Source organism: Dermochelys coriacea, chromosome 1 (genome assembly GCF_009764565.3).
Source record: "Dermochelys coriacea isolate rDerCor1 chromosome 1, rDerCor1.pri.v4, whole genome shotgun sequence".
NCBI lineage: Eukaryota > Metazoa > Chordata > Testudines > Dermochelyidae > Dermochelys > Dermochelys coriacea.
Window position 1 is genome coordinate 325,750,993 of NC_050068.2, and position 26,962 is coordinate 325,777,954.

At 41.8% G+C, this 26,962-nt stretch overlaps 1 protein-coding gene across 1 annotated transcript in view; it reads left to right on the top strand.

The window, feature by feature from the left end:
• COG5 (component of oligomeric golgi complex 5) overlaps positions 1–26,962 on the top strand; it is a 318,307-nt gene that overhangs the window by 219,052 nt on the left and 72,293 nt on the right. Inside the window, exons 11-13 of the mRNA XM_038390528.2 lie at positions 20,647–20,728; positions 23,356–23,560; positions 25,104–25,265. Of these exons, the coding sequence (XP_038246456.1) occupies positions 20,647–20,728; positions 23,356–23,560; positions 25,104–25,265 (449 nt within the window). The remainder of the gene's footprint in view (positions 1–20,646; positions 20,729–23,355; positions 23,561–25,103; positions 25,266–26,962) is intronic.

Sequence of the window (26,962 nt, forward strand, 5' to 3'; positions counted from 1 at the left end):
CTTCATCTGTGGCTTGCTAGGTTTGATGATGGGTGGAAGCTAACATGAAAAGAGTTGGTAGTTTCAGTCTGGTTCCTAGTGAAGAAGAATACACTTAATAAAACCACCATCGTCGTTTGCATTAATTATTGTTCTTGCCAGTCTCACTAGAGAAGCTAAGGACTGGGTATACTTGCAGATAGAACTACCCCTCACCCTGAGATGTGGTTCTTCTTTGAATGCTTGCTCATGTAGATTCCTTTCTAGGTGTGTGCATGCCCAGGTGAACAGTTGTTGGAGATTTTTGCCTTAGCAGTATCCGTAGGGTCAACAGTGGCGCCCGCTGGAGTGCCGCTCTCATGCATCGGTATATTAGGTGTCACTGGCCCTATGCCCTCTCAGTTCCTTCTTGTGATGCTTGGGTTCCCACTTCCCCTTGCTTTGCAAGTGGATAGCATTTTTTCTCTCAACTCTTCACTATTGTTCTTTGTATATACTTGTTTACAATAGTTAATGAGTAAGTAGGTGTTAAGTGTTAGTAGTTAGTAAGGTTAGAGTCCTAGCAGGGGATTTATCCCGGAACTGGACATGCCCCAGTCCCAGGTTTTAAGCCCTCATCTGCCTGTAAGAGGCCTTCGCATTATCAGCATTCTCTCTGGGCTATACTCTGCAATTCTTGGTCGTTCCTCCCTTCCACCCCCCTTTCCCCGTCCCTCTTCAGGGATCCTTCTCACAAGCAACTTCTCGTTCAGGAGGTTGACAGCCTTCTGAAGCCAGGGGCAGTGGAGGAGGTCCCTTGGGAAATGAAGGGGAAAGGATTCTACTCCCTTTATTTCCTAATCCCAAAAGCAAAAGGGAGCCTAAGACTCATTCTGCAACTGGGGCGCCTCAACAAATATCTCAAGAAGTTGAAGTTCCGCATGGTCTCCCTGGCTTCCTTTATTCCTGCTCTGGATCTGGTAGACTGGTACGCTGCTCTTGACTTGAAAGACGCTTATTTTCATATTTCCATCTTCCAAGGACACAGAGGGTTCCTCAGTTTTTTGGTGGGCCAGTGTCATTTCCAATTCACGGCGCTGCCATGTCATTTCAAATTCTCGCTGGCCCCGTGGATGTTCCCAAAGTGCCAGTAGCCGCTTATGTGAGGTCTCCAGGTCTATCCGTATCTCGACAACTGGCTCATCAAGGCAGATCTTGGGATCAAGTGCAGAGAAGTCTTGATCTGGTGTGTTCTGTCACGACCTGGGCCTGTTAATAATCTAAAAGAAATCGACCCTCATGCCATGCAACGGATAGAGTTCATAGGGGCGGTCTTCGACTCCAGGTGGGCCAGAACTTTCCTTCCGGAGGTCCATTTCCAAGCTATGTTGGGCTTGATTTTGCATATAAGGGACCACCCGCTCACCACCGCCCGCACCTGCCTGAGGTTGTTAGGTCACATGGCAGCATGTACTTACGTGGTCTGTCATCCCTGGCTCCATCTCTGGCCACTGCAAGTGTGGCTGGCATCAGCCCACACACCCAACAGATACGATTTAGACCTGGTAGTCAGGGTGCCAGACCACGTCCAGTCATCCCTGGAATGGTGGGTGGACCCCAGATCGGTGCTGGAGGGAGTTCCCTTCGCAGCCCCAGCCCCATCGCTGACCCTGGTTTCCGATGCCTTGGACCTGGGCTGGGAATCCCACCTGGGTGGGCTCAGCACGCAAGGCCGCTGGTCGCAGAATGATAGTTCCCTCCACATAAACGTCAGGGAGCTCAGAGCGGATCGCTTGGCCTGCCAGGCTTTCTGGTCCCTCCTGGAAGGCAAGGCGGTACACCATCACAATGTTTTATATCAACAAGAAAGGCGGAGCCAGATTGTCAGCCCTTTGCCAAGAAGCTGTCTGGCTCTGGGACTTGTGTGCGGCATGCCATTTATCTGATGGTTGCACACCTCCCCAGACCAGGAATGTGTTAGCAAATCATCTCAGCAGGTCCTTCTCGTCTCGCTCCGAATGGTCACATCTGGATGTAGTTAGTGTGATTTTCCCAGAGTGGACTTGTTCGCGTCTTGTCAGGCCAGGAAATGCCACATGTTCTGCTTGATTTGGGGGATCAACAGAGGCTCCCTGTCAGATGCCTTTTTACTCCTATGATCGGGGGCTCTTATGTACGCCTTCCCGCTGGTGCCATTAATTCAAAGGGTCCTAATGAAGATTAAACAAGACAAGGCAAAGGTAATCCTGATAGCCCTGGCTTGGCCTTGCCAACACTAGTTCGGCATGCTTTTGGACCTCTCGGTGGTGACCTTGCTGCAGCTGACGCTCTGGCCAGATCTGCTGTCTCAGAGCACGGCGCTCTTCTGCACCCAAACTTGGGAGTGAGTGCTGCACCTGACGGCTTGGCTGCTGTGTGGTTGAATGCGCAAGAGCAGGAATGCCCAGCCCGTGTCCAGCAGGTCCTGTTGGGCAACAGGAAACCCTCCGCCAGGGTGACCTACCTGGCCAAGTGGAAACAATTCATGTGCTGGGCCTTGGACCAGGGTATTCGGCCTGAGCAAGCCTCGCTGCAGTTGATCCTGGACTATCTTCTGCATCGCAAGCTCCGGGGCTTTTCTTTTTCATCAGTTAAGGTCCTGCTTGGCTGCTGTTTCAGCCTTTCACCCTCCATTCCAGGGCAGGTTGGTCTTTGCTCATGACATGACGGTCCGGTTTTTGAAAGGTCTGGAATGACTCTATCCCCATAACTGGGATCCAGTCCCTCCTGGGGACCTGAATCTCATGCAGGCACAGCTCATGGGTCCCCCCTTCGAGCCCTTGGCTTCCCGTTCCCTTCTTCTACTGTCCTGGAAGGTCTCATTCTTTGTGGTGATAACCTCTGCCCACAGGGTCTCTGAGATTAGGGCACTAACCTAGGATCCGCCAATACAGCGTTTTTCAAAGACAAGGTCCAGCTGAGGCCGCACCCAGCTTTCCTGTCCAAGGTTGTTTCACAGTTTCATACGAGCCAGGACGTATTCTTGCCCATCTTCTTCCCAAAGCCTTATGAGTCAGAGGAGTAGCATAGATTACACTCTCTGAACATCAGGAGAGTACTGGCCTTTTACACTGAAAGGACTAAGCCATTCCAGAAGTTGGCACAGTTATTTGTTTTGGTGGCAGACAAGATGAAAGATCTTTTGGTGTCCGCCCAGAGAATTTCATCATGGATTACCGCCTGCATCCGGTTTTGTTATGAGCAGGCAAAAGTACCTCCATTGGCAATTGGAACCGCCCACTCGATTAAGGTGCAAGCCATGACGCTGGCCTTCCTAGCCCAACTGCCAATTCAAGATATCTGCAGGACCATTACCTGGTCATCCATTCACACATTCACATCTCATTATGCCCTTACCCAGTAAATTCGAGACAACCCTGGCTTCAGTAGAGTAGTGTTGCAGGCTGCACGGCTGTGAACTCTGAGCCTGCCTCCATGGATACTGCTTCTGAGTGACCTAGAATGGAATCAATATGAGCAAGCACTCGAAGAAAAAAAAATGGTTACTTACCTTTTGTAACTGTTGTTCTTCAAGATATGTTGCTCACGTCCATTCCATTACCTGCCCTCTTACACCTTTGTCAGAGTTGCTGGCAAGAAGGAACTGAGCGGGTGTAGGGCTGGTGGCACCTAATATACTGACGCATGAGTGCAGCAATCCAGAGGGCACCACTGCCAACTCTACAAATACCACTAAAGCAAAAATCTCTTGACAGCTGGGCACGTGGGCATGCATACACCTAGAATGGAATGGACATGAGCAACACATCTCGAAGAACAACAGTTATGAAAGGTAGGTAACCATTGTTTTCTCAAGATCAAGGTGAAAAGCATATTAGAAGCGTGTAGGAAACCTTACACTGCTGCCCATGCTGGACTTGTTTTCTGGGTACAAGAAAATGTTAGTCTCTTGGGTGGCCACTGACTTTCTGAAGCACTCGATTTATTTTGTTACAGTTTATACTTATCTTTCATGGGTATGAGAGGATTGATGTTTTTGAAGCACTTAAAAGACACAGGACATTATATAAGAACTTAATATTTTTACTACTTGGAAATAGATTTTCTTAGGAATCACCTAAGTGTTCTAATGGTGAGTTTCAAAACTATATGCTCTTAACCTTTATTTTCTAGTTCAGGAAGTTATATTTTAAAAACAGTTTTAATTACTTCCTCAATTGCATAAAAACACCTTTTTTTAAATTTTGCACTGCTGCTGAAAATCTAGAAACCATTATGCTTTCGGCTTAAAGTGATCAAACTCAGTGTAATGAAATTCCATGCCCTGCAGTAAAAGAAAGATTTTTTTTTTTTAAATCATGGCGGTTTTTATTGAATATATTTACCTGCAATATATAATCAGAAATTTAAACTAATCTTTTTCTTAGTTTAATCCTGACTACCTCTAGAAGACATCAAGGGTTGATTTAGAACTCATTTTGCAATACTCTGTTTCTGTACTGATGAATTGTACTACTGAAAACAATCACTTTTCTTCATAGTCTAACATTTGGCAATTATGTTGCTACAGAAATAGTGCAAATGGATTTTCCTTAGTTCAGTCCCATGAGGTATTGCTGTACAGAATTATTAAATCACCTGCACTCTTGCTTTGGTGGAAAAAATATTTAGGTTGTCCTTTAAATATCTTCAGTTTTCTGAGTGATGTTCTCAAATCTGTCTTTCTATATGGCAGGCTTTTGACTACAGATGGAGAACGTCGTGTGCATTAGTATGCAAAGCCTTATTCCACAAGCCTGCAGAAAATAGCATATATTCTCTGTATTGTTTTACATTTCAAAGAGACTTGACAATAAAGATGTTTTTCATATCCTAGTCAAAATATCAAAGTTTTCACAGGAAAAATAAGTTGTGGGGCGATGGTTGTGAAGTGAGAATTTGCTTGGAAGTAGTATATCAGAGTAGGTATGGAATTTTAATGTTAGAATAGCAATGTTAAACACACACAAATCTGATAATTCACAGATGGGAGGTTATTGTACTCATTAAGTTCTGAATTTGTGTCATGAGTGGCTCTGCTATTCAGAATATAATGAAGACAAACTCGTAAAAATAAATCTTATGTTTTCGGTATGCTCTTGCATTTGTATCTAATACTGAATATAGTGGTACTCTGTCATTCTCATTTCTTTAATCTGGATTTGATATAAAATACTAACTTGATATATTAAGAACAGAGCTCTAGAGATTGCATTTCAGTAATTATCAAAGTTAATTAGTAGTTTATGTATGGCTTTTTTTTTAAATTAGGTAAGCTGTTCTGATTTTGTATTCAAAGCTAACTTTTTAAACCAGTTTGTCATACTGCAACCTTAATATTATTGTATGGTAGTGGGGGCTACAGAACTTCAAACATCTTTGCTTCTAAGACACTGGTATTCAGCAATTTATTGACACTTCAAAAGCTGTCTACTGGAAAATGGGTTATACTTTTTGAGCTGTGTAATCAAGCCAGTTCCATAAGAGCACGTGGGAATGCAGTTTTATCACTTGGATTTTACCAACCTGCAGTCCATACCATCTAAAATAATCTTGTAATCCTCTGAGTAGGCAGTGTTAAGCTAAATGAGTCTGAAGTTGATTTGGGCAACTACAATACTAATATGACTCCCAACTATAACTGGTTTCAGAGTAGCAGCCGTGTTAGTCTGTATTCGCAAAAAGAAAAGGAGTACTTGTGGCACCTTAGAGACTAACAAATTTATTAGAGCATAAGCTTTCGTGAGCTACAGCTCACTTCATCGGATGCATTTGGTGGAAAAAACAGAGGAGAGATTTATATACACACACACACAGAGAACATGAAACAACCCCTCAGACAGAGACAAACACCTACAAGATCTCTATCATGCATTCCTACAACTACAGTACCCACCTGCTGAAGTGAAGAAACAGATTGACAGAGCCAGAAGAGTACCCAGAAGTCACCTACTACAGGACAGGCCCAACAAAGAAAACAACAGAACGCCACTAGCCATCACCTTCAGCCCCCAACTAAAACCCCTCCAACGCATCATCAAGGATCTACAACCTATCCTGAAGGACGAGCCATCGCTCTCTCAGATCTTGGGAGACAGACCAGTCCTTGCTTACAGACAGCCCCCCAATCTGAAGCAAATACTCACCAGCAACCACACACCACACAACAGAACCACTAACCCAGGAACCTATCCTTGCAACAAAGCCCGTTGCCAACTCTGTCCACATATCTATTCAGGGGATACCATCATAGGGCCTAATCACATCAGCCACACCATCAGAGGCTCGTTCACCTGTGCATCTACCAATGTGATATATGCCATCATGTGCCAGCAATGCCCCTCTGCCATGTACATTGGCCAAACTGGACAGTCTCTACGTAAAAGAATGAATGGACACAAATCAGACGTCAAGAATTATAACATTCAAAAACCAGTTGGAGAACACTTCAATCTCTCTGGTCACTCGATCACAGACCTAAGAGTGGCTATACTTCAACAAAAAGCTTCAAAAACAGACTCCAACGAGAGACTGCTGAATTGGAATTAATTTGCAAACTGGATACAATTAACTTAGGCTTGAATAGAGACTGGGAATGGATGAGTCATTACACAAAGTAAAACTATTTCCCCATGGTATTTCTCCCTCCCACCCCACCCCCCACTGTTCCTCTGATATTCTTGTTAACTGCTGGAATTAGCCTACCTGCTTGTCACCATGAAAGGTTTTCCTCCTTCCCCCCCCTGCTGTTGGTGATGGCTTATCTTAAGTGATCACTCTCCTTACAGTGTGTATGATAAACCCATTGTTTCATGTTCTCTGTGTGTGTGTGTATATAAATCTCTCCTCTGTTTTTTCCACCAAATGCATCCGATGAAGTGAGCTGTAGCTCACGAAAGCTTATGCTCTAATAAATTTGTTAGTCTCTAAGGAACTATAACTGGAACAGACTTATTTCGGTCTATCTACAATACATTATATTGTAATAACAAAGACCGTCAAAAGGAGAATTTTATATAATGCCCAGATACTGTCTCTTTAAAATGTTCTTATTGTTTCTGTTGTCATACTAAAATATAAACTAATACTCCATCTTCTGAATCTAAATCCTTCCCACGCTGTCATGTCACTTAGGACAGTGGATCTGAACCTTTTCAGACTACTGTATCCCTTTCAAGAGTCTGATTTGTCTTGTGTACTCCCAAATTTCACCTCACTTAAAAATTTACAAAATCAGACATAAAAATACATAAGTGTCACAGCACACCATTACTGTAAAATTGCTTACTTTCTCACTTTTACCATATAATTATCAAATAAATCAATTGGAATATAAATATTGTACTTGCATTTCAGTTTATAGTATACAGAGCAGTATAAACAAATCATTGTATGAAATTTGAGTTTGTAGTGACTTCGCTAGTGCTTTTTATATAGTCTGTTGTAAAACTAGGGCAATATCTAGATGAATTGCTGTACCCCCTGGAAGACCCTGTACATGTACCCCTAGTTGAGAACCACTGACTTAGGACATGAAGAATACCCTGCCATCCCTCTCTATCATGCTATTTGCCAGAATGGCTATCTTGTTGTATTTCTGTAGCACAACATTTTTACAAGGATAGGTTGTTGGCTTATCGCTCAACCCCCAACTTGGAGGACATATGGACTGCTTTTCATCTGGTCACTAATTTTAGACATATCTGGCTTGGGTGGCACTATGAAGAGTTAAATTCCCACTGGCTTAGCTCTCAGGGTTATGGGACTACACAAGCCTTCCCACAGCTTCATGGTACAGTCACCAGGGAAGGACTCCATCATCTTGGTTTACAATAAAGAGATTGACTTCAGACAACCTTAATTGACAGTACTGCTTGCTCTAAGACCATGTCTGCTCTACTACTTATGTCGGCAAACCTTATGTCGCTCAAGGGTGTTGTGATGAGGTGTACAAAACACACACGGGGCAACAAGGGGTTAAGGGATTATTTTGGGCTCAGCCAGCCCTGCCCTGCCACACCAGAAGCAAATGCTCCATCTGCTGGAGGAATTAAAAGACAGGGAATTAGCTCATTTGGTGCCAGAGCTGGAGGTGAGCAGACTTGCAGCCCACAGCTCCAGAAGAGCAGAGGGAAGCTTAAGACACTGACACAGCTGCTCAAAGGGGCCTCCCTGAGGGAAGGGAGGACCCAACCCAGAGACAACCAGAGAGGGAAGTATCCTGTGGAACATGAACATACTTATTGTGGTTTCAGTTTCCACACCAGGGGAAAGCCTTGGACTAAGCTAACCCTAGCGGGTGGATGGCCAAGAGGAAGAGGCCCAGGTAGGACAGTCTTAAACAGCCTTGGTTGCCAAACTACTGTTAGCCCTGGGTCAGAGCACGGTGGAATGGGAGGAGTCCCTTGGCAGTCGGGAGTTGCAGCCGTGACCCCTAGGCCACGTTCCCCAAGAGAAGACCATTACAGGTGTGGAAAAAACAAAAACCCTGAGTGACATAAATTTCGCCGCAGAAGTGGTAGTGTGCACAATGCTATGTCAGCGGGAGAGCGTCTCCCGCCAACATAGCTACTGCTGCTTGTTGGGGGTGGTTTAATTATGTCAATGGGAGAGCTCTCTTCCATCAGCATAGAGTGGCTACATGAGAGATCTTATAACAGTGCAGCTGCATTGCTACAGCTGTGCCGCTGTAAGATCTCTAGTGTAGACGTAGCCTAAGTATCCTAGTAAATGTCCAAATTATGGCTCCTATGAGGCTCAGCCATGCTGGGGAGTAAGATGAATTACCGCTGTCTGAGGGACAGTGCCAGGAGGCACTATTCTTCACTGATATAGCATTCTTTGTCTGAGAAGAGTGACGTAATGTGGAAGAAGATGCACAATAATATTGTCTGGACACAAGGGTAATACCAAGGCAGTAATTTTCAAGGCAACATGTGAAATCAAAGTATAAGAGGTGGAATATGCTAATAGCTAATTATAACCCTGATTTAGTGATGCAAGTAAGCACATGCTTAATTTAAAGTATGTGACAAATACTGTTGAAGTCAATGGGACTATGCACATGCTTAAAGCTAAGTTTGTGATGTGTGATTGTTTATTTGTATTCCAGTCATAGACCAGGAACCTATTGTGCTAGGTGCTGTACAAGCAGAACAAAAAGACAGTCCCCACCCTGAAGAGATTACACTTTTAAGTATAAGACAAAAAACAACAGTTTGATGCAGACAGAAGGGGGAATACAGGTGAACAATGAGACAGTAGTGCTTTGCTGAATCAGGACCCGTACCAGAAAGTTATGGTATACTTGAGGGTACAGAGACCTCCTTTTACGGTCATCTTCTGCCATCAGATGTGTGGATGCAAGTCCCATACTAGTTGCTCCAAAGTATTTGAGATCAGAATTTGTCCCTTACTATATATTATGTTTCTTGGCCTAAACATAACCAGTGTTGTTTCCACCATGCCTCAGCTTTTTCTGTGTAACATATGTGTTAATGTAAACTGTGCTGTCGAGAAAAGACCCAATCCTGCAACCCCTACTCATGCAGAGTCCCATTGGCTCCAATACAAGTATTCGCATGAGTAAGGAATACTCATTTGAATAAGGTTTGTGAGACTGAGTCTAATATATAAATTGTGTAAGAGAGAGAAAAATGCAGTGGTAGGGAATGGGATCAAACTGGAATCTAATTTATGATAATTTTCCTTAGACTTTACTGGTGAAATAGAATGTAGACCTCTAAGAATAACATTTACAAAAATGCCTGTGTCCCGTTTTCAGAAGTAATTTAGTAGGTCTGGGGCTGTGTCTAAACTACAGCTTATGTCAGCATAATTTGTTGCTCAAGGACATGAATAAACCATCCCGCTGAGCGACATAAGTTACACTGACAGAAGCGCCGGCGTGGACAGCATTAAGTTGGCGGGAGAGATGGAATAGTTTAGCCGACGGGAGAGCTCTCTCCTGTTGGTTTAGAGCAGTTACGTAGAGAGCTTAGAGCGGTGCAGCGGCATCAGTGCAGCTGTGGCACTGTAAGCTCTCTAGTGTAGCTGTAGCCTAAGTGTCATTCAAAGGCGTCTTTGTACTTTGTCAATCCTGACTGGCTGTGCACTGGGCCAATCCAAAGCAGTTGGAGGGCTCCTCTAATTTATGTTGCTTGCCAATGGCTCCAGTGTCCCACTAGGGATTTTCAGGATGCAGAGAAGCGTTGGTTATGCCTTTTACACTGACTACCAGGATTACATAGGAGCCACTAAATTGATCCTGTACCACTGGAGGATCCTCCTGTGCTGGGATGACCCTCCCCTGGCCAGCTATGCCTGCATTAGAAAGTTTCTTGGCACCAGTGGTGGTGTGTAAAGTAGCCACTGTATAGGTGAAGGTTATGGTCAATGTTTTTATATTAATAATGCAGTATATTTTCAGTATATAGAATTGGTTTGGCATACTCCAAAACATTTATGGAATTAATAACACATTCTTTTCAGAATAGAGTCTATAAACAAAAGTAATAAATACTGTGGGGCCAACCCTGATCTCATAAAGGTTTATTTCAATAGTATTTTTCTCATTCACTCTGGCAGAGTGTATACAGCTCAGTTCCTTCCACAGTACCTTCCACAGTATTGCTCATGCAGGAATTACTTGTTTCATGAATGCATATACAATTCTCTGTTTGACAATGTATAGCTCTCCAGTTGATAGGAATAAGGCTTTGAAAGTTTGATTCAGATATGTCCCATAATGAGAAATATATGAATATGTTGAGCTGAATATTACTGGCCCTGAATTTTAGATGACATTAAATACAGTTAAGGTTCTTTTTGTAAGAAGAAAAGAATAGATTGCATGAAAAGGGGAACAATGATTTACTTCTTGGAGACTATATTACTTAAGGAATTTGACAAATCATGCAGTGTTCATGTAAGCCAGTTGTACACCAGCCAAAGTAATGTAATCAGACCTCTTAATTTACAGAGGTTTATGTGTTCCCTGCATTTTTAAAACCTACTTATTGGTCAAAGAAAAGAAAAGAAATTGACAGAATAGTGACCTTCTTCCAGAGTTTCTGGTTAAGAGATAGGAAACTGATGGAAAATGATTGCCACGGAGCTGAATATAATCGGATGCAGTCCATTACTCATCTTGTCAGCTGCTTCTACTACAGGGGATTGTATCACAAGATGTTAATCTGTCTGTGACTAGATTTCAAAGCAAGTATTAGGGCTTTTTTTCTGGTGAATGTAGTTTAACTTTCTCCTCTCATGTATACTTTTTAACACAGAAAGAACTGGAATCCTGGTTTCTAAATTTCAGTGTATAAATTAATTAAAATATTAACATCTGTTTTCTGGAATGGATTTTATGTTAGAAAACCTAGAATGATACATTGTAGACAGTTCATTTCATTATAGAAGTTGTGCTTTGTAATCTAATGAAGCTGATTCTGTATGTGTTTTGAGTAATGGTTTTGGCTTTGGATTGTCCTTCCAAGGTCTATTTGCATATCTCCTCCTTCCACAGGTCTGTCTTCCATAACTAATGTGGTCAGAACCACCCTGCTCCCACACATTATTCTTTTCCTCTTATAAAAAGAACCTTAACTGTGTGCTTAGTGGTACATAAAATTCAGGCCAGGCAATGTTCAGGTTGACATATGCTGTAGGAAGAAAGACACGTTGCCAGGAGTGTAGTTTAACGAGGCCACAACTTTATGAAGTAACACATCTGGGAAACTCTCTAGCAATAACTTATCCCATGCAGGTCACCCCGGCTTTGTAATCCATTCCACCTGGAGGAGGGCTGTCCTCAGTCCCACCTTTCCACATCTTTAACCTGGTCCCATTGGTGGGTCCCCACTGCCTTCTGCCCTCTGTACAAAGGTTGAGTGTTTGAGGAAAAGGGATTATCTGCCCTGTCAGACTGAAGCACCAACCCAATTCCCCATCTTTTTAGGAAATGCCTTTGCAGCACTCAGAAGGGAATTCCATCCGATGAAGTGAACTGTAGCTCACGAAAGCTTATGCTCAAATAAATGTGTTAGTCTCTAAGGCGCCACAAGTACTCCTTTTCTTTTTCGAATACAGACTAACACGGCTGCTACTCTGAAACCAAGGTTATAGTTATTAGTGCTCTGTCCCTTTAAGGATTGGAGATATGTTGAGGAGCTCAAAAGGGAAAGTGCTGGGGAGCAAGTGTGGTTGCAGCAGCAGGACAGTTTGGTGTGTGCTGCAGAGAGACTTAGACTCAGTGAGGCTTGTGTAAGCTGTGTGTGTTTGGTTGTTCGGATACTACTTTCATTAAAACTCCACATTTAAACTAGCGCCCGCTCTGGGAGCGTGACCTCTTCTCCTGTTTGCACTTCAATTCTAGTTTATCAGGGAACCGGACCCTCTATTGAACAAGCACCTGCTCTGGGCACCTGCCACTTTGCAACACAAATTTTACAACCTAACCTAGCTTCTGGGGGCCTGGGCTACTGAGAGGAAGGAAGAATACCATACAACACCCAGGCCAAATCTGGCAGTGAAGGAATAATTCTTTCCCAGTCCAAAAAGGCTACTAGCATGATGACCACAGCAAGGCCCCAAACTCCAGTCCTCCTCTTAATGCCAGTTACCAAGAGGCATTGGGGTTGGGGGTTTTCTTCCCAACTGTAGAAGGGCACTCTGGGCAGAGATATGGGCTTATAGGCCCTCCCTTTGGGTGTGTGGGAGCCAATAGGCTTAAACTGTACATTTTTGTTCTGCCAAGGAGCCCCCCTCATCAAACCCAACGCATGAGGACGTTGACTGCCCACAAGTGGGGGGATGAAAAAAGGCAGGGAAAGGCAATCCTTAAAGGGACCCAAGGTTATCTTTCTCTTGCTGACCTAGAAAAACCTCCCCACTTCTGAGTCATGCCCAGTTTGTGGAGTTGGTTACTTTCTAAAAGATTAAAAAATGATAATCTATTTAAATAAATATATATGAATTGTCTACGTGATCCATAACTGTATGTTACTCTTTTAAAGAAAATAACTTTTGATTAAAATGCAGCATTCTGAATGAAATGCAATAAGGCAAATTGTTTCTTAAACTTATTTTTAGAAAAATATTTGCATGTCCATTAACTCCGTACTTGCATAATTGTATTATATAGTCTTTTTCTAGGATAACTGAATTAATAATTCGTTTTTTTCTTTGAGTTCACTCATTTAAAAAACAAGCAGTGAGACACAAACAAGTAGGTAAGAAAACAATACTGTAAGAAAAGAAATTGTAGATTTTTGGTAAAAAAAAAAATAAATAAAATGGTTTGAGTGTTTTTGTCATTAAAGATCTTGTGGCACTTCTTTCACGAGTCGGAATATTTGTGATGTCTTGTCCAGATACCAGTTTTGGTAACTACAGTCTGCCCACTTCAATACCCCCTGTAGTTTAAGTAGGATAGTTTGTGCCATAAACTATTGTATAGTTCTCTGTGTACTTTTAATCAGTTGCTATATTTCATTTCATTTCAGTGTTGGATGTAATGATACGCTATATCTTATTCAGTAAAACCTCAGAGTTATGAACACCTCTGGAATGGAGGTTATTCGTAACTCTGAACAAAACATTATGGGTTTTTCCCCCAAAAGTTAATACAGCTTTGGAACTTTACTATGCAGAAGAAGAATGCTGCTTGAAGAAGCCACAGTATTCTTGCCAGTAAGTTAAAGAAGTATGGGCTGGATGAATGGACTATAAGGTAGATAGAAAGCTGGCTAGATTGTCGGGCTCAACAGGTAGTGATCAATGGCTCCATGGCTAGTTGGCAGCCAGTATCAAGCGGAGTGCCCCAAGGGTTGGTCCTGGGGCTGGTTTTGTTCAATATCTTCATAAATGATCTGGAGGATGGTGTGGATTGCACCCTCAGCAAGTTTTCAGATGACACTAAACTGGGAGGAGAGGTAGATGCGCTGGAAGGTAGGGATAGGATACAGAGGGCCCTAGACAAATTAGAGTATTGGGCCAAAAGAAATCTGATGAGGTTCAACAAGGACAAGTGCAGAGTCCTGCACTTAGGACGGAGGAATCCCATGCACTGCTACAGACTAGGGACCAAATGGCTAGGGCAGCAATTCTGCAGAAAAGGACCTAGGGGTTACAGTGGATGAGAAGCTGGATATGAGTCAACAGTGTGTCATTGTTGCCAAGAAGGCCAATGGAATTTTGGGCTGTGTAAGTAGGGGCATTGCCAGCAGATTGAGGGACGTGATCGTTCCCCTGTATTCGACATTGGTGAGGCCTCATCTGGAGTACGGTGTCCAGTTTTGGGCCCCACGCTACAAGAAGCATGTGGAAAAATTGGAAAACGTCCCGCGGAGGGCAACAAAAATGATTAGGGGACTGGAACACATGACTTATGAGGAGAGGCTGAGGGAACTGGGATTGTTTAGTCTGCAGAAGAGAAGAATGAGGGGGGATTTGATAGCTGCTTTCAACTACCTGAAAGGGGGTTCCAAAGAGGATGGATCTAGACTGTTCTCAGTGGTAGCAAATGACAGAACAAGGAGTAATGGTCTCAAGTTGCAGTGGGGAGGTTTAGGTTGGATATTAGGAAAAGCTTTTTCTCTAGGAGGGTGGTGAAACACTGGAATGCGTTACCTCGGGAGGTGGTGGAATCTCCTTCCCTAGAAGTTTTTAAGGTCAGGTTTGACAAAGCCCTGGCTGGGATGATTTAGTTGGGGATTGGTCCTGCTTTGAGCAGGGGGTTGGACTAGATGATCTCCTGAGGTCCCTTCCAACCCTGATATTCTATGATTCAATGAATGTCTGAGTCTGATTCTGGAGAAGTGCAACTATGCAGAGCCTCTTATTCAAGGCTCATGGTAACTCCACTATGCAGTCGTTTGCTGTCTAACTCTATTATAAAAACATGTCAGTGGGACTTTTTGATCTTTTTAGAATTGTGTCCATTTTACAGTTACTGTAGATTGTGTGCAAGGTAGAGCATGTGATATCTTTATCGACTGTATTATTTATTGTTACAACAGTTTAGATATAATAAATAAGTCAGCACCCCATGTGTTTGCATGATGAAATTATGCAGTTGCATAATTGTTCATTTTTCAAAAAAATTGTCACATAAGTATGTTCCCAACTCTTAGCTGCTTCTTCAAGTGCTTGTCTATGTACATTCCAGTCTTGGTGGAGTTCAGATTTTTTTGGCCTGCAGTATCTGTTGGAGCCATACACGTTCCCTGAGGGTATGACTACACAGCAGCTAGACACCCACGGCTGGCCCCTGCCAGTCAACTTGGGCTCATGGGGATTGGCCTGCAGAGCTGTTTCATTGCTGTATAGACTTCTGGGCTTGGGCTGGAGCCTGGATTTTAGGACCCCGCAGGGTAGGAGGGTCCCAGATCTCAGGCTCCAGCCCAAGCTCAGTAGTCTATATAGCTATGAAACAGCTCCGCATCCAGAGCCCCGTGAGCCTGAGTCAGCTGACACAGGCCAGCCCTGGGTTTTTCTTGGCAGTGTAGATATACCCATAGTGTCCTTGTGCCTCCCACTAAAGTAATAAAGGATGGAGTACCCCATCCACCCCCAGTTCCTTTTTACTGCCTGTGCCTACGCATTGGCACTCAGGGCTTCTCTCTACATGGAGCTATTCAAGAATAGCTGGCTTTAAATTCAGACCCTGCCTTAATCAAAATTAACTATCAAGTGTAACAAGTCCTTACGACTGTCCAAGCTTCTCACTCACTGTATGATTCCCTTTTTTTGTGTAAGTAGTTGTGAATACCTGGAGATAGTTATTTATTTAGGGCACAGCTACACTAGAGAGTTTACAGTGGCACAGCTGCACCGATGCAACTTTGCCACTGTGAGCTCTCTAATGTAGCCACTCTAAGCCGACAGAAGAGAGCGCTCCAGTCAGCTTACCTACTCCAGCCGGGGCTGGCATTACCATGAGGCGAACTGAGGCGGCTGCCTCAGGTGGGGACTGGGGGTGTGGGGGGAGGCAGAGTGTAGAAAATTGTGTCTGCTGCTGGTGCATATATATTCTCTCTGCTCTAGATGCACTGAGATGGTGGAGTGCTGGAGGAAGGAGGGCACAAGAGACCTAACAGGCAGCCAGGAGAAAAGCAGGAGCTGCAGGGAGAGAGAGGAGGAGGAGCCTCTTACGTACCTCTCTGGCACCCTCAGAAGCCTGGACTGATTAACACCAGCTTCTCAGGGAGCTTCCTGTTTCCCGCTGCTTTCCTGAACCCACTTGAGAAGAACAGGCAGTCAACTACAGGAAGTAGTAGAAGCCAGTTAGGCCCTTAAGACGTTGATATCTTTCCTCACTCATGCCCTGCTACCAGCCTGCTTATTTGTCCCCTTCAACTGAGTGTTGAGAGCCACTGTAGCTGGCACAGAACAGCAGTCATGAGTGAAAGAAGAAAACACCCCTCTGGAGCAGCATTCGGAAAAAGAAAGAAAGCAAAGGAAGCTTTTCTATCTAAGCAGGAAGAAGCTCTCCTGAGATACATAGACACAAATGTTCACAGGGAGCCTTCCGGCTCCAGTGAGGATGTGAGTGGTGAGGAGATGCCTGATCTTCCAGTTAGTCAGAGTGCAGGTGACCTGGCAGCTACTGCAGCATCCATATCTCCATCTCAAATGCATGTAACCATGCACATTCCTGAAGAAAAGTGTAGATCAGAGAAGAGTGTGGTGGAGGTGCAAGAAACAGCTGCTGCTGAGTTTAGTTCCTTAAGTCTAGATGATTCAGGACTGTGGACCCACTTGAGCAGTAGCCTGAGGGACTTCCTTGTACAGCATGGGCCACAGCGAGTGAAAAACTTAATGTTCCCCAAAGCCAATGAAAATAGAAGTTTCCATCCGACACATTACTGGTGTGAAATCCCCAATGGTGACAAAGTGGAGAGGCCATGGCTTATGTACTCAAAAACCCAGAATGCTTCCTACTGTTTTTGTTGCAAACTCTTCCAGTCTAATGTTCCGGCCACATTGGGTTCTACAGGAACAAAGGACTGGAAAAATCTGGCTAGAAAACTGGCATGCCATGAGAAGGCAGCAAATCACCAGAGAGCATTCCATAGGTGGAAAGAGCTTGAGATGAGGCTAAGGTTAAAGGCCACCATAGATGATCAGCATCAAGAGAAGATTGCATCAGAGTCTTTTTACTGGCAAAGTGTTCTGAAAAGGCTCATTGCCATTGTGAGAATGCTTGCTACACAAAAACCTAGCACTGTGTGGCACTTTAGATCAGCTGTATGTGACAAACAATGGAAAATTCCTTAAAATTGTGGAGCTGATGGCTGAGTTTGATGCTGTACTCCAGGAGCATCTAAGAAGAGTCACCACCCAAGAAATGTGTACACACCACTACCTTGGGGAAAAAGTTCAAAATGAGATCATACAGTTACTGGCAACAAAAGTGAAACAGAAGATTGTGGCAGATCTGAAGTCAGCAAGATATTACTCTGTTATTCTGGACTGCACACCTGACATCAGCCATTTGTAACAAATGACTTTATTGGTGCGTTTTGTAACAACAACAGAACCTAGTGAAAATGTCTCTGCAATGGTGACTGTCAGAGAGCATTTTCTAGAATTTATTGACATTGAAGATACTACAGGAGTTGGTATGACAAATGTGCTTCTTAAAAAGCTGGAAGATACAGAAATTGCGATAGCTGACATGAGAAGTCAGGGCTATGATAATGGTGCCAACATGAGAGGAAAGAACAGAGGAGTACAGATACGGATCCGAGAGTTAAACCCTGGAACATTTTTGGCCCATGCAGTTCACATTCATTGAACTTCTTCTCAGTAATGCAGCATCAGCTTCTAGTGAGGCTGCTGAATTTCTTAATGTAATTCAAAGCATCTATGTATTTTTCTCTGCATCAACTTATTGATGGCAAATTTTGAAGCAGCATCCTCTCTGACACTGAAACCACTGAGTGCCACATGATGGGAAAGTTGAGTGGAGGTGATAAATCCTATCAAACACCAAACTGGGAAGATAGATGATGCCATAGTTGCCATTGTGGAGGATAATGCTATGACAGAAACTGTTCATGGGAGAAGAGTGGCAGAGGGAAATGGAATCAGCAGAAACATACATAACTTCAAATTTCTGTGTGGCTTAGTATTGTGGCATGACATACTGTTTGAAATAAATGTTGTAAGCAAGAGACTCCAAGGCGTTGACCTTGATATATCTGGAGCAATGGAACAAGTGGATAAAGCAAAGTCATACCTACAGCCTTACCGTCAGATGAGGGATTTCAAAATGTTCTGAAGAGTGCACAGAAGTTGGCAAAGGAACTTCACACTGAAGCTATTTTCCCACCTGTTCAAGAATACAAGTCACCAAAGAAGAAGACATTTTGATTACTAGGCACAGTATATAATCCCATAAGAGACCCCAAACAACAATTCAAAGTTGAATTCTTTAACCAGATGCTAGATTGTGCAATACAGTCAGTTGATGAACATTTCATGCAGCTCAAGGAACACAGCAGTATATTTGGGATGTAGTATGATATTTCAAAACTCCTCACTATACCTGAAGAAGACCTACACCAGCAATGCAGAGCACTAGAGACAGTGTTGTTACATGATGACATGCACAATATTGATGCAGGTGATTTAGGTAATGAACTGAAAGCCCTTTCAAGATACATTTCAGCAGGATCAACTCCAAAGGCTGTTCTGGAATATATGTGCACAAATAAGATGATCACTCTCTTTCTAAATGCTTTTGTTGCTCTGCGCATACTTCTAACACTTCCTGTAATAGTTGTCGGTGGAGAACGCAGCTTCTCCAAGCTGAAGTTAATAAAAACACACAATGACACAGGAGAGGCTGGTGGGCCTTGCAACCATCTCAATAGAGCATGAGCTGGCCCAGACTCTGGACTTTCAGGAAGCAGCTCAAATCTTTCAACCAAGAAGGCACGAAAAGCACCACTTCAGTTATTCAAACAGATAAAAATGCCAATGTTTGCTGTGCAGACAAGAAAAATTACGTTTGCTGTTCAGGTGTTTGAAGTTAAGTGTTACTTAACATTTTTGAACAAGGCATTTTAAGTTGTTAGTTCTCCTTTATTGGGATAGGTAGCAGTACCATAACAGGAGCAGAACAGGAAGAAGGCAGAACTGAGACTTTTCAAAGTTTTGGCCCAAACGAGGGGGTATGGGGGCATCATTTGAGCTCTCTGCCTCAGGTGCCAAAATGTTGTGGGCTGGCCCTGACTCCAGCCCCCACGAGCAGCAGAAACTATGATGGCAGGGGACGCTCTCCCGCTGATCTAGTGATGTCCACAACAATCCTTATTCGGTGTAACTTCTGTCACCCAAGGGGATGATTTATATATCTTCCCCCCCCCCCCCCACCGAGCAACATAAGTTATGCCAAAATAAGATGTAATATAGCCATAGCCTTAGTCTTCACTCATCACTTCTTTCATAGTGTTTCTTTTTTTCCTTAAATTTTTTTTTCTGTAAGACTTTCCTGATACTGGGTCACGCCCTTATGGGAGAATAAAGGGCCCCAGGTTTTAAACGCTGTCTTCCTTGTGAAACTGTATTGCACCTTAACATGGGGCACACCAGATATTTGGTAAAAAGCATGTTCCTGAGAGATATGCCATTTGCAAGAGAATACGCAAAGCGAAAGAGGCTCACTTGAAGATGTCTTTGCTGGAGAGATCCTGGAATGACCAGGACTGAAAATCCTGAATTGTCTTCTTCACAAAGTGCTCCTGTCCATTCTTCTGGTCATAATTCTGAGGGTCACATCTCTAGGAAATCCTCCTCTGTGACTGATAAAACACCTGGGATCAGTGGAGGAGAGGAGCAGAGGCATAGATCCAGGTCATCCTGGCCAGGTTCAAGCTCTAAAATGCATAAATCTTTTCATTCTGACATCAACAAGGGTGGCCCAAGAAGGGTCCCTCTGGTATCTACTCAGACACCAGGTACCATGTCCCAGTACCAGAGCTTCATGTATCACCTGGTACTGACACTTTGGCTCAAAGCTCCAGGTATTGACCACTCCAGAACAGATGCCTCCTTCCCCTCCTTTTTGTCTGCCTTGCTGGCAGTAGCTGGATACACTACTATCCCCTCCTGGCAACAAGTCCTGGTGGTGAGGGATCTGTGGGTTTGACTGCAGTCTCTTAGTTTGAATTATCATATGGGCATCCTTGGAAGTTATACCAGAGTGCATCATACTTCAGAAGCTTTAGTATGGACTGTTTCACAAGGAGAGAGGGGGAATAGCTCTCTCATTCCCGTTAGGTTCTGGAGGTTCTGAACTAGTTGTCCCCACCCTCGCCCCTGTCCCTAGAAGACCCGTTACCAGCAAGAAGTGCATTGAGAGATGACCTCCCAAACCCAGGGAAAAGACTGCATTTGAGGGGTGCATTTATTTTTGTTTGCTCACACAAGTTGGCCCCTCCCTGCTGATGACCATAATGTTTATATTTTGCAGTTTTTTGTATAGTGTTCTAAAAAATAAATACAAAGTAGGAGTTTATTAAAACACTTGTGATGGCCAGGGAATCTTTTTCTGCAAATGTATTATGATGTAATATATGCAATTTTTTAGGCCTATGACGTATTTTGAACTTTTCTTCTTTTTTTCTCTCCCCGTCCCAGGAAGGCCAGTCAGATATTTTGTACACATTTTGGACTGCAGTAACTCAGACTCTTTCCTCTCAATTTCAGATGGCAACAGACTGTAAGTGTTGTATTTAACATGTGTGATTTGTGATGTCTTTTAGAGTTAGTCTGAAAATATGTAAATTTAATAAACCTTTGCTTGTTATTTCCAGCTATCAGATCTGCAGCTGTGGTTTCTCCTGTTACTCCTCATACATATATTTTCATTCCCAGACTTTTACTGTGCATTCAGGAAAATATGTACTTTGCTTTAATTAATATTCATCATCCAATATAAAAATATCCCTTCTTTGGCAATGGCGTGGTGGAGGGGAGAAATTTGTGGAATAATGGATTATACTTCCAGAAGCCAAAAGTGAATAGGTCAGCCAAAACCATAAACATTAACCTAATTAAAAGAGCAATTATTTTATTATTGTGCTCTTGGGTGCTGAGCAATCTTGAAAACCTGGCCACTTGCACCTAAAGCAAAGCTGAGCATTTTTTTGAAAATCTTGGTGCGAGATTCTGAAAACACATGCAAAATATGCTGTACAAATGTCATGCTAAATGAAGGAAGTCATAAACATTAGACAGCACTATTGCCAGTAAATAGCAGTGCAGCATGCAGCTGGCTGAATTGTCAAAGTTAAATACTGGGGATGCATTCACAAAAATACCCTTTACACTCATGTGAAGCTTGCAAATCCCTAATCTTAGTACATACGAATGAGATGCAACATGCATATGCTTATATCTCTCAGTCATTATGATGTCCCTTTAAAAATTTGGTCTACAATGCTCTATAGCAGCATTATTAATTTGAGGAAGTAGCTGCTTGGTTTCTGTTCAGGAGTTGCTAAGTAACTAGGTGATTCCAGAAGGAAATTTATTCAATTATATTAAAACATATTTGTTTTATAGATTGTCTTATGTGTTACCTATAACAGAGGTACCTAGGTTCATATGATCCAGTAAATATAGGAGTCTTGTGTGCTTAAACTTAAGCATATGCATAAGTGTTTGCAGGATAGGGCCTACGACTGTTACATGGTGACAGCAATAGGCACAATTTTTATTTCAACATTGAGATAACTTTTCTATCCTGTTAGCAATTTAGTACACAGTTATTAAGCAAAACACCACTGTTTTGCTTCTTATACTTGTTAGAGTTATTTTTAAATAAAAGTTTGGTGAAAGCAGGATGTTTATGCTGCAAATGCTGTTTTGTTTTTTTCAGTATATGTGAGTTTTCAGGCAATAATGCATGCAGTATGTAGTCAGTTTTGTTTTTTTTTTAATATTTTTGTTTACAGAAAGCTGCATATTTAACATTGAAATGTGCAAAGAACTCCAAAAGTCTTGAATATTTTTTTTAAACTAAAGGCAGAAGCACTTTTCACCAAAGTGTTTTAAAAAGAAAGAATAGCTTTTAAAGTAGCATGGTACTAGTGAAATAAAATGGGACAGCAAAAAACCCATACATTTTTTGGGGAAACCAAGGCCAAACAAGTGTCTTGACTTCTGCCCCCAGAGCTAGGAGACGTTTAGTATTTAATATTCAGCAATGTTTTTTTTACTTTTGTATGTGTAGAGTAGGACCTAGATCTTGTTCCCACTGACATAAATCATAAAACTCACGTTTGCGTAAGTGGGAGACCTGGGCCATTAGGTGTAGAGAAGAAAATAAATGTGTGACAAAATGTAAACAATAAAAGAATAACAGTCCAGCACCTATTTTTGTGCTGTGGGGAAGAAATTATTACAGACATCAGCTCACCACAATGAAATATCTAGTTACTATGGCAATAAAAAATACGGACCTTACAATGGTCAAAATGAAAAAATACATATGAGTAAAAAAAATGGTTCAGATGGTGAAGTGTAAAGGTGTGAATGGATGAACTGAAGCATATGTTCAGACCCTGAAGGCCACCATATTAAAGGGCCAATTTTCTACTCAGATGATGGTGAAATCCCTAAAGTCAGGTGGTGTCAGAGCACAGATATTATCAACCTTTTTTAAACTCTTCTAAATTTGTTTCACTTTACCACTTTTTGTGGCATGCTTTCAGGGCTGAAAATAACACTGGTTTCTCAGCTTGTTTTTATCATTCTTTATTTGACAAACGTGCAGTTGTTTTTTAATCTTTTTAAAAAAAGTAGTATGTGTAAAAGCAGAACACTTCAGATATTTAAATCTGAAGGGCTTTTCCCACGAGCTTGTAACAATAACTTTAAGGTTTGTTAAAGATTTGGGCCTACTTCATATTATGTGTGTCCCTTTAAAAATGTGCTTTGAAAATGAAACAAAACTATAGATTTTTCCGTTGCAAAACTAACGTTGAAAAATGCTTTAGATATATGCAACCCAGCACACTGTTGTGTTTAATAAATAGTAACAGTAATAAAATAATAATTTGGTCATGAAATGCTGTATAACATAGCTGGGATGGTATTTGTACAAGGCAAGGTTTTTAAATTCAACGTTCAGATTGTGGAGGCATGCATTACAGTGTTTTAGGCACTTATATTTGTACTTTGATAGTTTTTACAACAATGATATTAATTGTAGATATAGTAATACTTCAGTTTTATTGTATAGGAATGTACTGATTTAAGTGCTAAGATCCATGATATTTATTTTTATCAAAGAGGCTACTTTGGAAGATCATAATGAATGCTATTTATCGTTTTGTTTTACAGCTTCTGTATTTTTGAAGCAAGCTTTTGAAGGAGAATACCCTAAATTACTGAGACTTTATAATGACTTGTGGAAGCGCGTACAACAATACAGTCAAAATATTCAAAGAAATTTTAATTCAAGTGGAAATACAGATCTTTTTGCTGAACTGCAACAGATGGAAGAAGATGCACATGACATTTTCATGCAAAAGAAACAGGATTATGAGTATGTTTAGCACAAACCGCTGTATCTGACGAGATAACTATACAATTCTAGAGCCATAGGTCTTGTCTACATGGTGCAGGAAAACACACTGGAGGGGTGTGATTTGTAAAGTGTTCTAACGTGTTGTGCTCTAACTGTCCCATGTAGACCCTGCTGCCATGCTCAAAAAGTGCCTGGTGGGTGCACATAAACTAGGCACCTTTCAGAGTGCACCAGCCAGGCCTACTTGGGGCAGTTAGAGTGCAACACATTAGAGCATTTTACAAATCACACTCCTCTCGTTCACTTTGCCGGCACCCATCCTGCAAGAAGGGAGTTTTTATAGACAAGAACTCGGGGTTTTTCAGCTTCACAAAGCAGGAAGTCCCCTGCAGGAGAGCTAGAATTTTCAGTCTTTCTATCAACTGGGGGTGTGTGTATGTGTATAAAATAAAATGAAGACACATTAAGATTCATGTTTTTTATCTGTGTCATTTTTGTCAGATTAAGCAATTAACTACATTGGATTGTCTTGTCATTCACAATTCTTCTGCTAAAAGTACTTTGCAGCTAGTTTTGTCTTTACCTCTGTGTATAGCTGTAGACAGAGCAAACAGAAAAGATTAAAAGTCGCCATTTGCCTATCTGGTGCAAATGCAATTACTGTAGTGTCTTCCTGTATTTTGTGGTACCACAATCACTACAGAGTGGCAGATACTCAATTCCTAATGATTCTCACCACATCTGTTTTACATCCTAGAATGTACATGATTTACATGTTAAATATGGAGACGATTAGGTTTGACACTGGTGAATAAATCTATTCTGACTTATGAGCAATAGGATAAATATGTAAGATAAGATTTTTAAAAGTGCTGTGCATGGGCTTACCTATACACCAATGGAAGTAACGGGAGTTTTACCATTGACTTCAGTGAAAGCAAGTAAGGTCAGTGCTAAGGCCCTTTGAAAATCCCACCTGGCATATTGATCTTACTGTTCCTAAGTATAAAAGTCATAATTCCACTGGTAGAGTTTACATAGTAGCTACTATTGAATCATTTTCACTAATAGGAATTGTAATGATGGAAGTATATTAAATGTAGTTTTAAAATTTAATATTGAAGCCAGCACAAAAATGGTCCTTTCTCCCTGGTGTTTTATACAGGTAGCTCCATGCCAGAGGAGAATTTTTTAGCATGCTGTGGGTGGGGCTCAGGCCATCTGTTATGAGATATGTGACTTCAGAAAAAGGCTCTGATCCCACTTTTGGAACACTTTCCTAATGTTTTTAATGTTGCATATCTCAAGAATAACTTGGTTTAGGGATGCCAAAGTTGTTTCATACAACAGGCCTCGTGGGGAGCTAGTGCACAGAGCTGTCTTGAACTATGTAGGGACGCTAACTGAACAGTTATTTACTTCAAGGGAAAAAATATCTTCTGGGTGCTATATATAGCTTTCTGGCTCCTGCAGAGTTTATAAGCTCTAGCGGAGTCCCAGCCTCAACTTGCTACTATATATTTCAACTTTAGAAAATGATAATGCTGTTTTATGCCCACAGTTCAGAAAAAGCCTTGAAAGATTCATTGCAACCTTATGAAGCTGCTTATTTGTCAAAGTCATTATCTCGACTCTTTGACCCCATCAACCTTGTATTTCCCCCTGGGGGTCGGAATCCTCCTTCCACTGATGAACTGGACAGCATCATTAAAACTATAGCAAGGTAAGTGGTTATAATATATTGCAACATGTAATCTGCACCATGTCTTTTTATTTTCAATATTAAAATTTTGGAAATGAAACTTCATTAACAGTAAATGTTTGATTTCCCCTTTAATTATAGAAGTTATTAGCACTGAAATTAAATCAGGGTTCAATTGTTAATCTTGTTGTGCAGAAGTAATTCTGAAATATTCATATGGGGTCTGCTCTCTGCAAGCATGCACATAAGTAATTTTACTCACATGATTGTGCTTAAAATCCAGTAAGAAAGAGCAATTTTAAATCTAGTGTAAATGTGTTACAACTAAATTACTTTGAATATATGAAAGGGAAGATATTTGCTTGGCTATAAACTAAATCTCTGATTAAAACAATCTGTTGCATAAAGAATGAAATAACAAGAATAGTAGATGAAGAGGAATATCCCAATTAGAAAAAGTAAACTGAAATATTTAAATCACAAATGGAACATTTTCATTAATCCCTGATTTCAGTGTTTTAGTGTATTTAGCAAGGACTAAACAGTAGCATGGTCCAAACAGTAGCATGAATAGGTAGCATTCTATATAATTTACTGGATGTGTTAATAATGTGAAAAATGCTGAACTCTTACAGCTCTTGTTGTCTTCAGTGGGAATTACAAGTGTTCATCTCATTTTAGGATTTGGACCAGTGATACTCAGACTTCAGGAGCCAAATTAGCAATCAACATTACCCAAAAGAACCACAGTAAATCACACAGCGTTTTAAATTAATGTGGTGCAAAGAGCCACAGGAAACACATTAAAGAGCCACTTGTGGCTCCCAAGCCTCTGACTCAGTATCACTGGTTTGGACTGTATTGCACATATTTATGGACCCTGATGCCCCATCTTCCAGAGGTAGTAGGATAACTTCACAAAGGACAGGAAAACTGAGTTGTCTAGCTAGTGAAGTTTAGGGTCCTGTGAAGTTCTCTAAGGGTGAGGCTTCCCAATTCTGTGAATCTTCACATCTCCCTCAATGCTTGGAGGATTACCTCTGGCAACATGACCCATAGGGGGATAATGCTGCTTGGATAGCTATCTCTATCCTTGCCCTCAAATTTCTGCAGAGCTCCTTGTAGATGGAGCCCTAGCAGATGGATGTCTGTGGGATTCCAGGAAGGTGAGGGAAATAGTGCTGAGGAGTCAGCGCTCATCCTCCTACAGGGATTCCCCAGGAAGTGATTTGGACCATAATTTCTTGTTGCTTTCTTCAGTTTGTTGCCTTCCATCTATTTTGGGGTCCTTTGTACTGCATATTGTGATTACAGTAAAGCCTATTAGTTGTGACAAACAAAGACCCCACCTTGGAATCTCTGCATAGTTTACTCTCGGCCTCATCTGTGAATGGCTCTGTGGTTGCCTCTACCAAATTCTGCTTGCCAAGTAATGCATTGAAGTCAATATTTTGAACCCAGTGGGAATAGTATCATTTTAGCATACATGCTGCAGTACCAAATTTATTCACTGTGAGTTCTTTCTTAGCATCAGAATGGGAAGTGATACACTCTGCTCATAAAATTCCTGAATAGACTTGTTAAACTGTAAATTGAACGATTGTGCGTCATAGAGTTTTGGTTGTATATACTATTCTCCTCCAATTGACATGCCATGTTACTAGTTATTAATAGTTCATTTGTTACAATCTGGACTATTTAGTTTTAACTGCAATCTA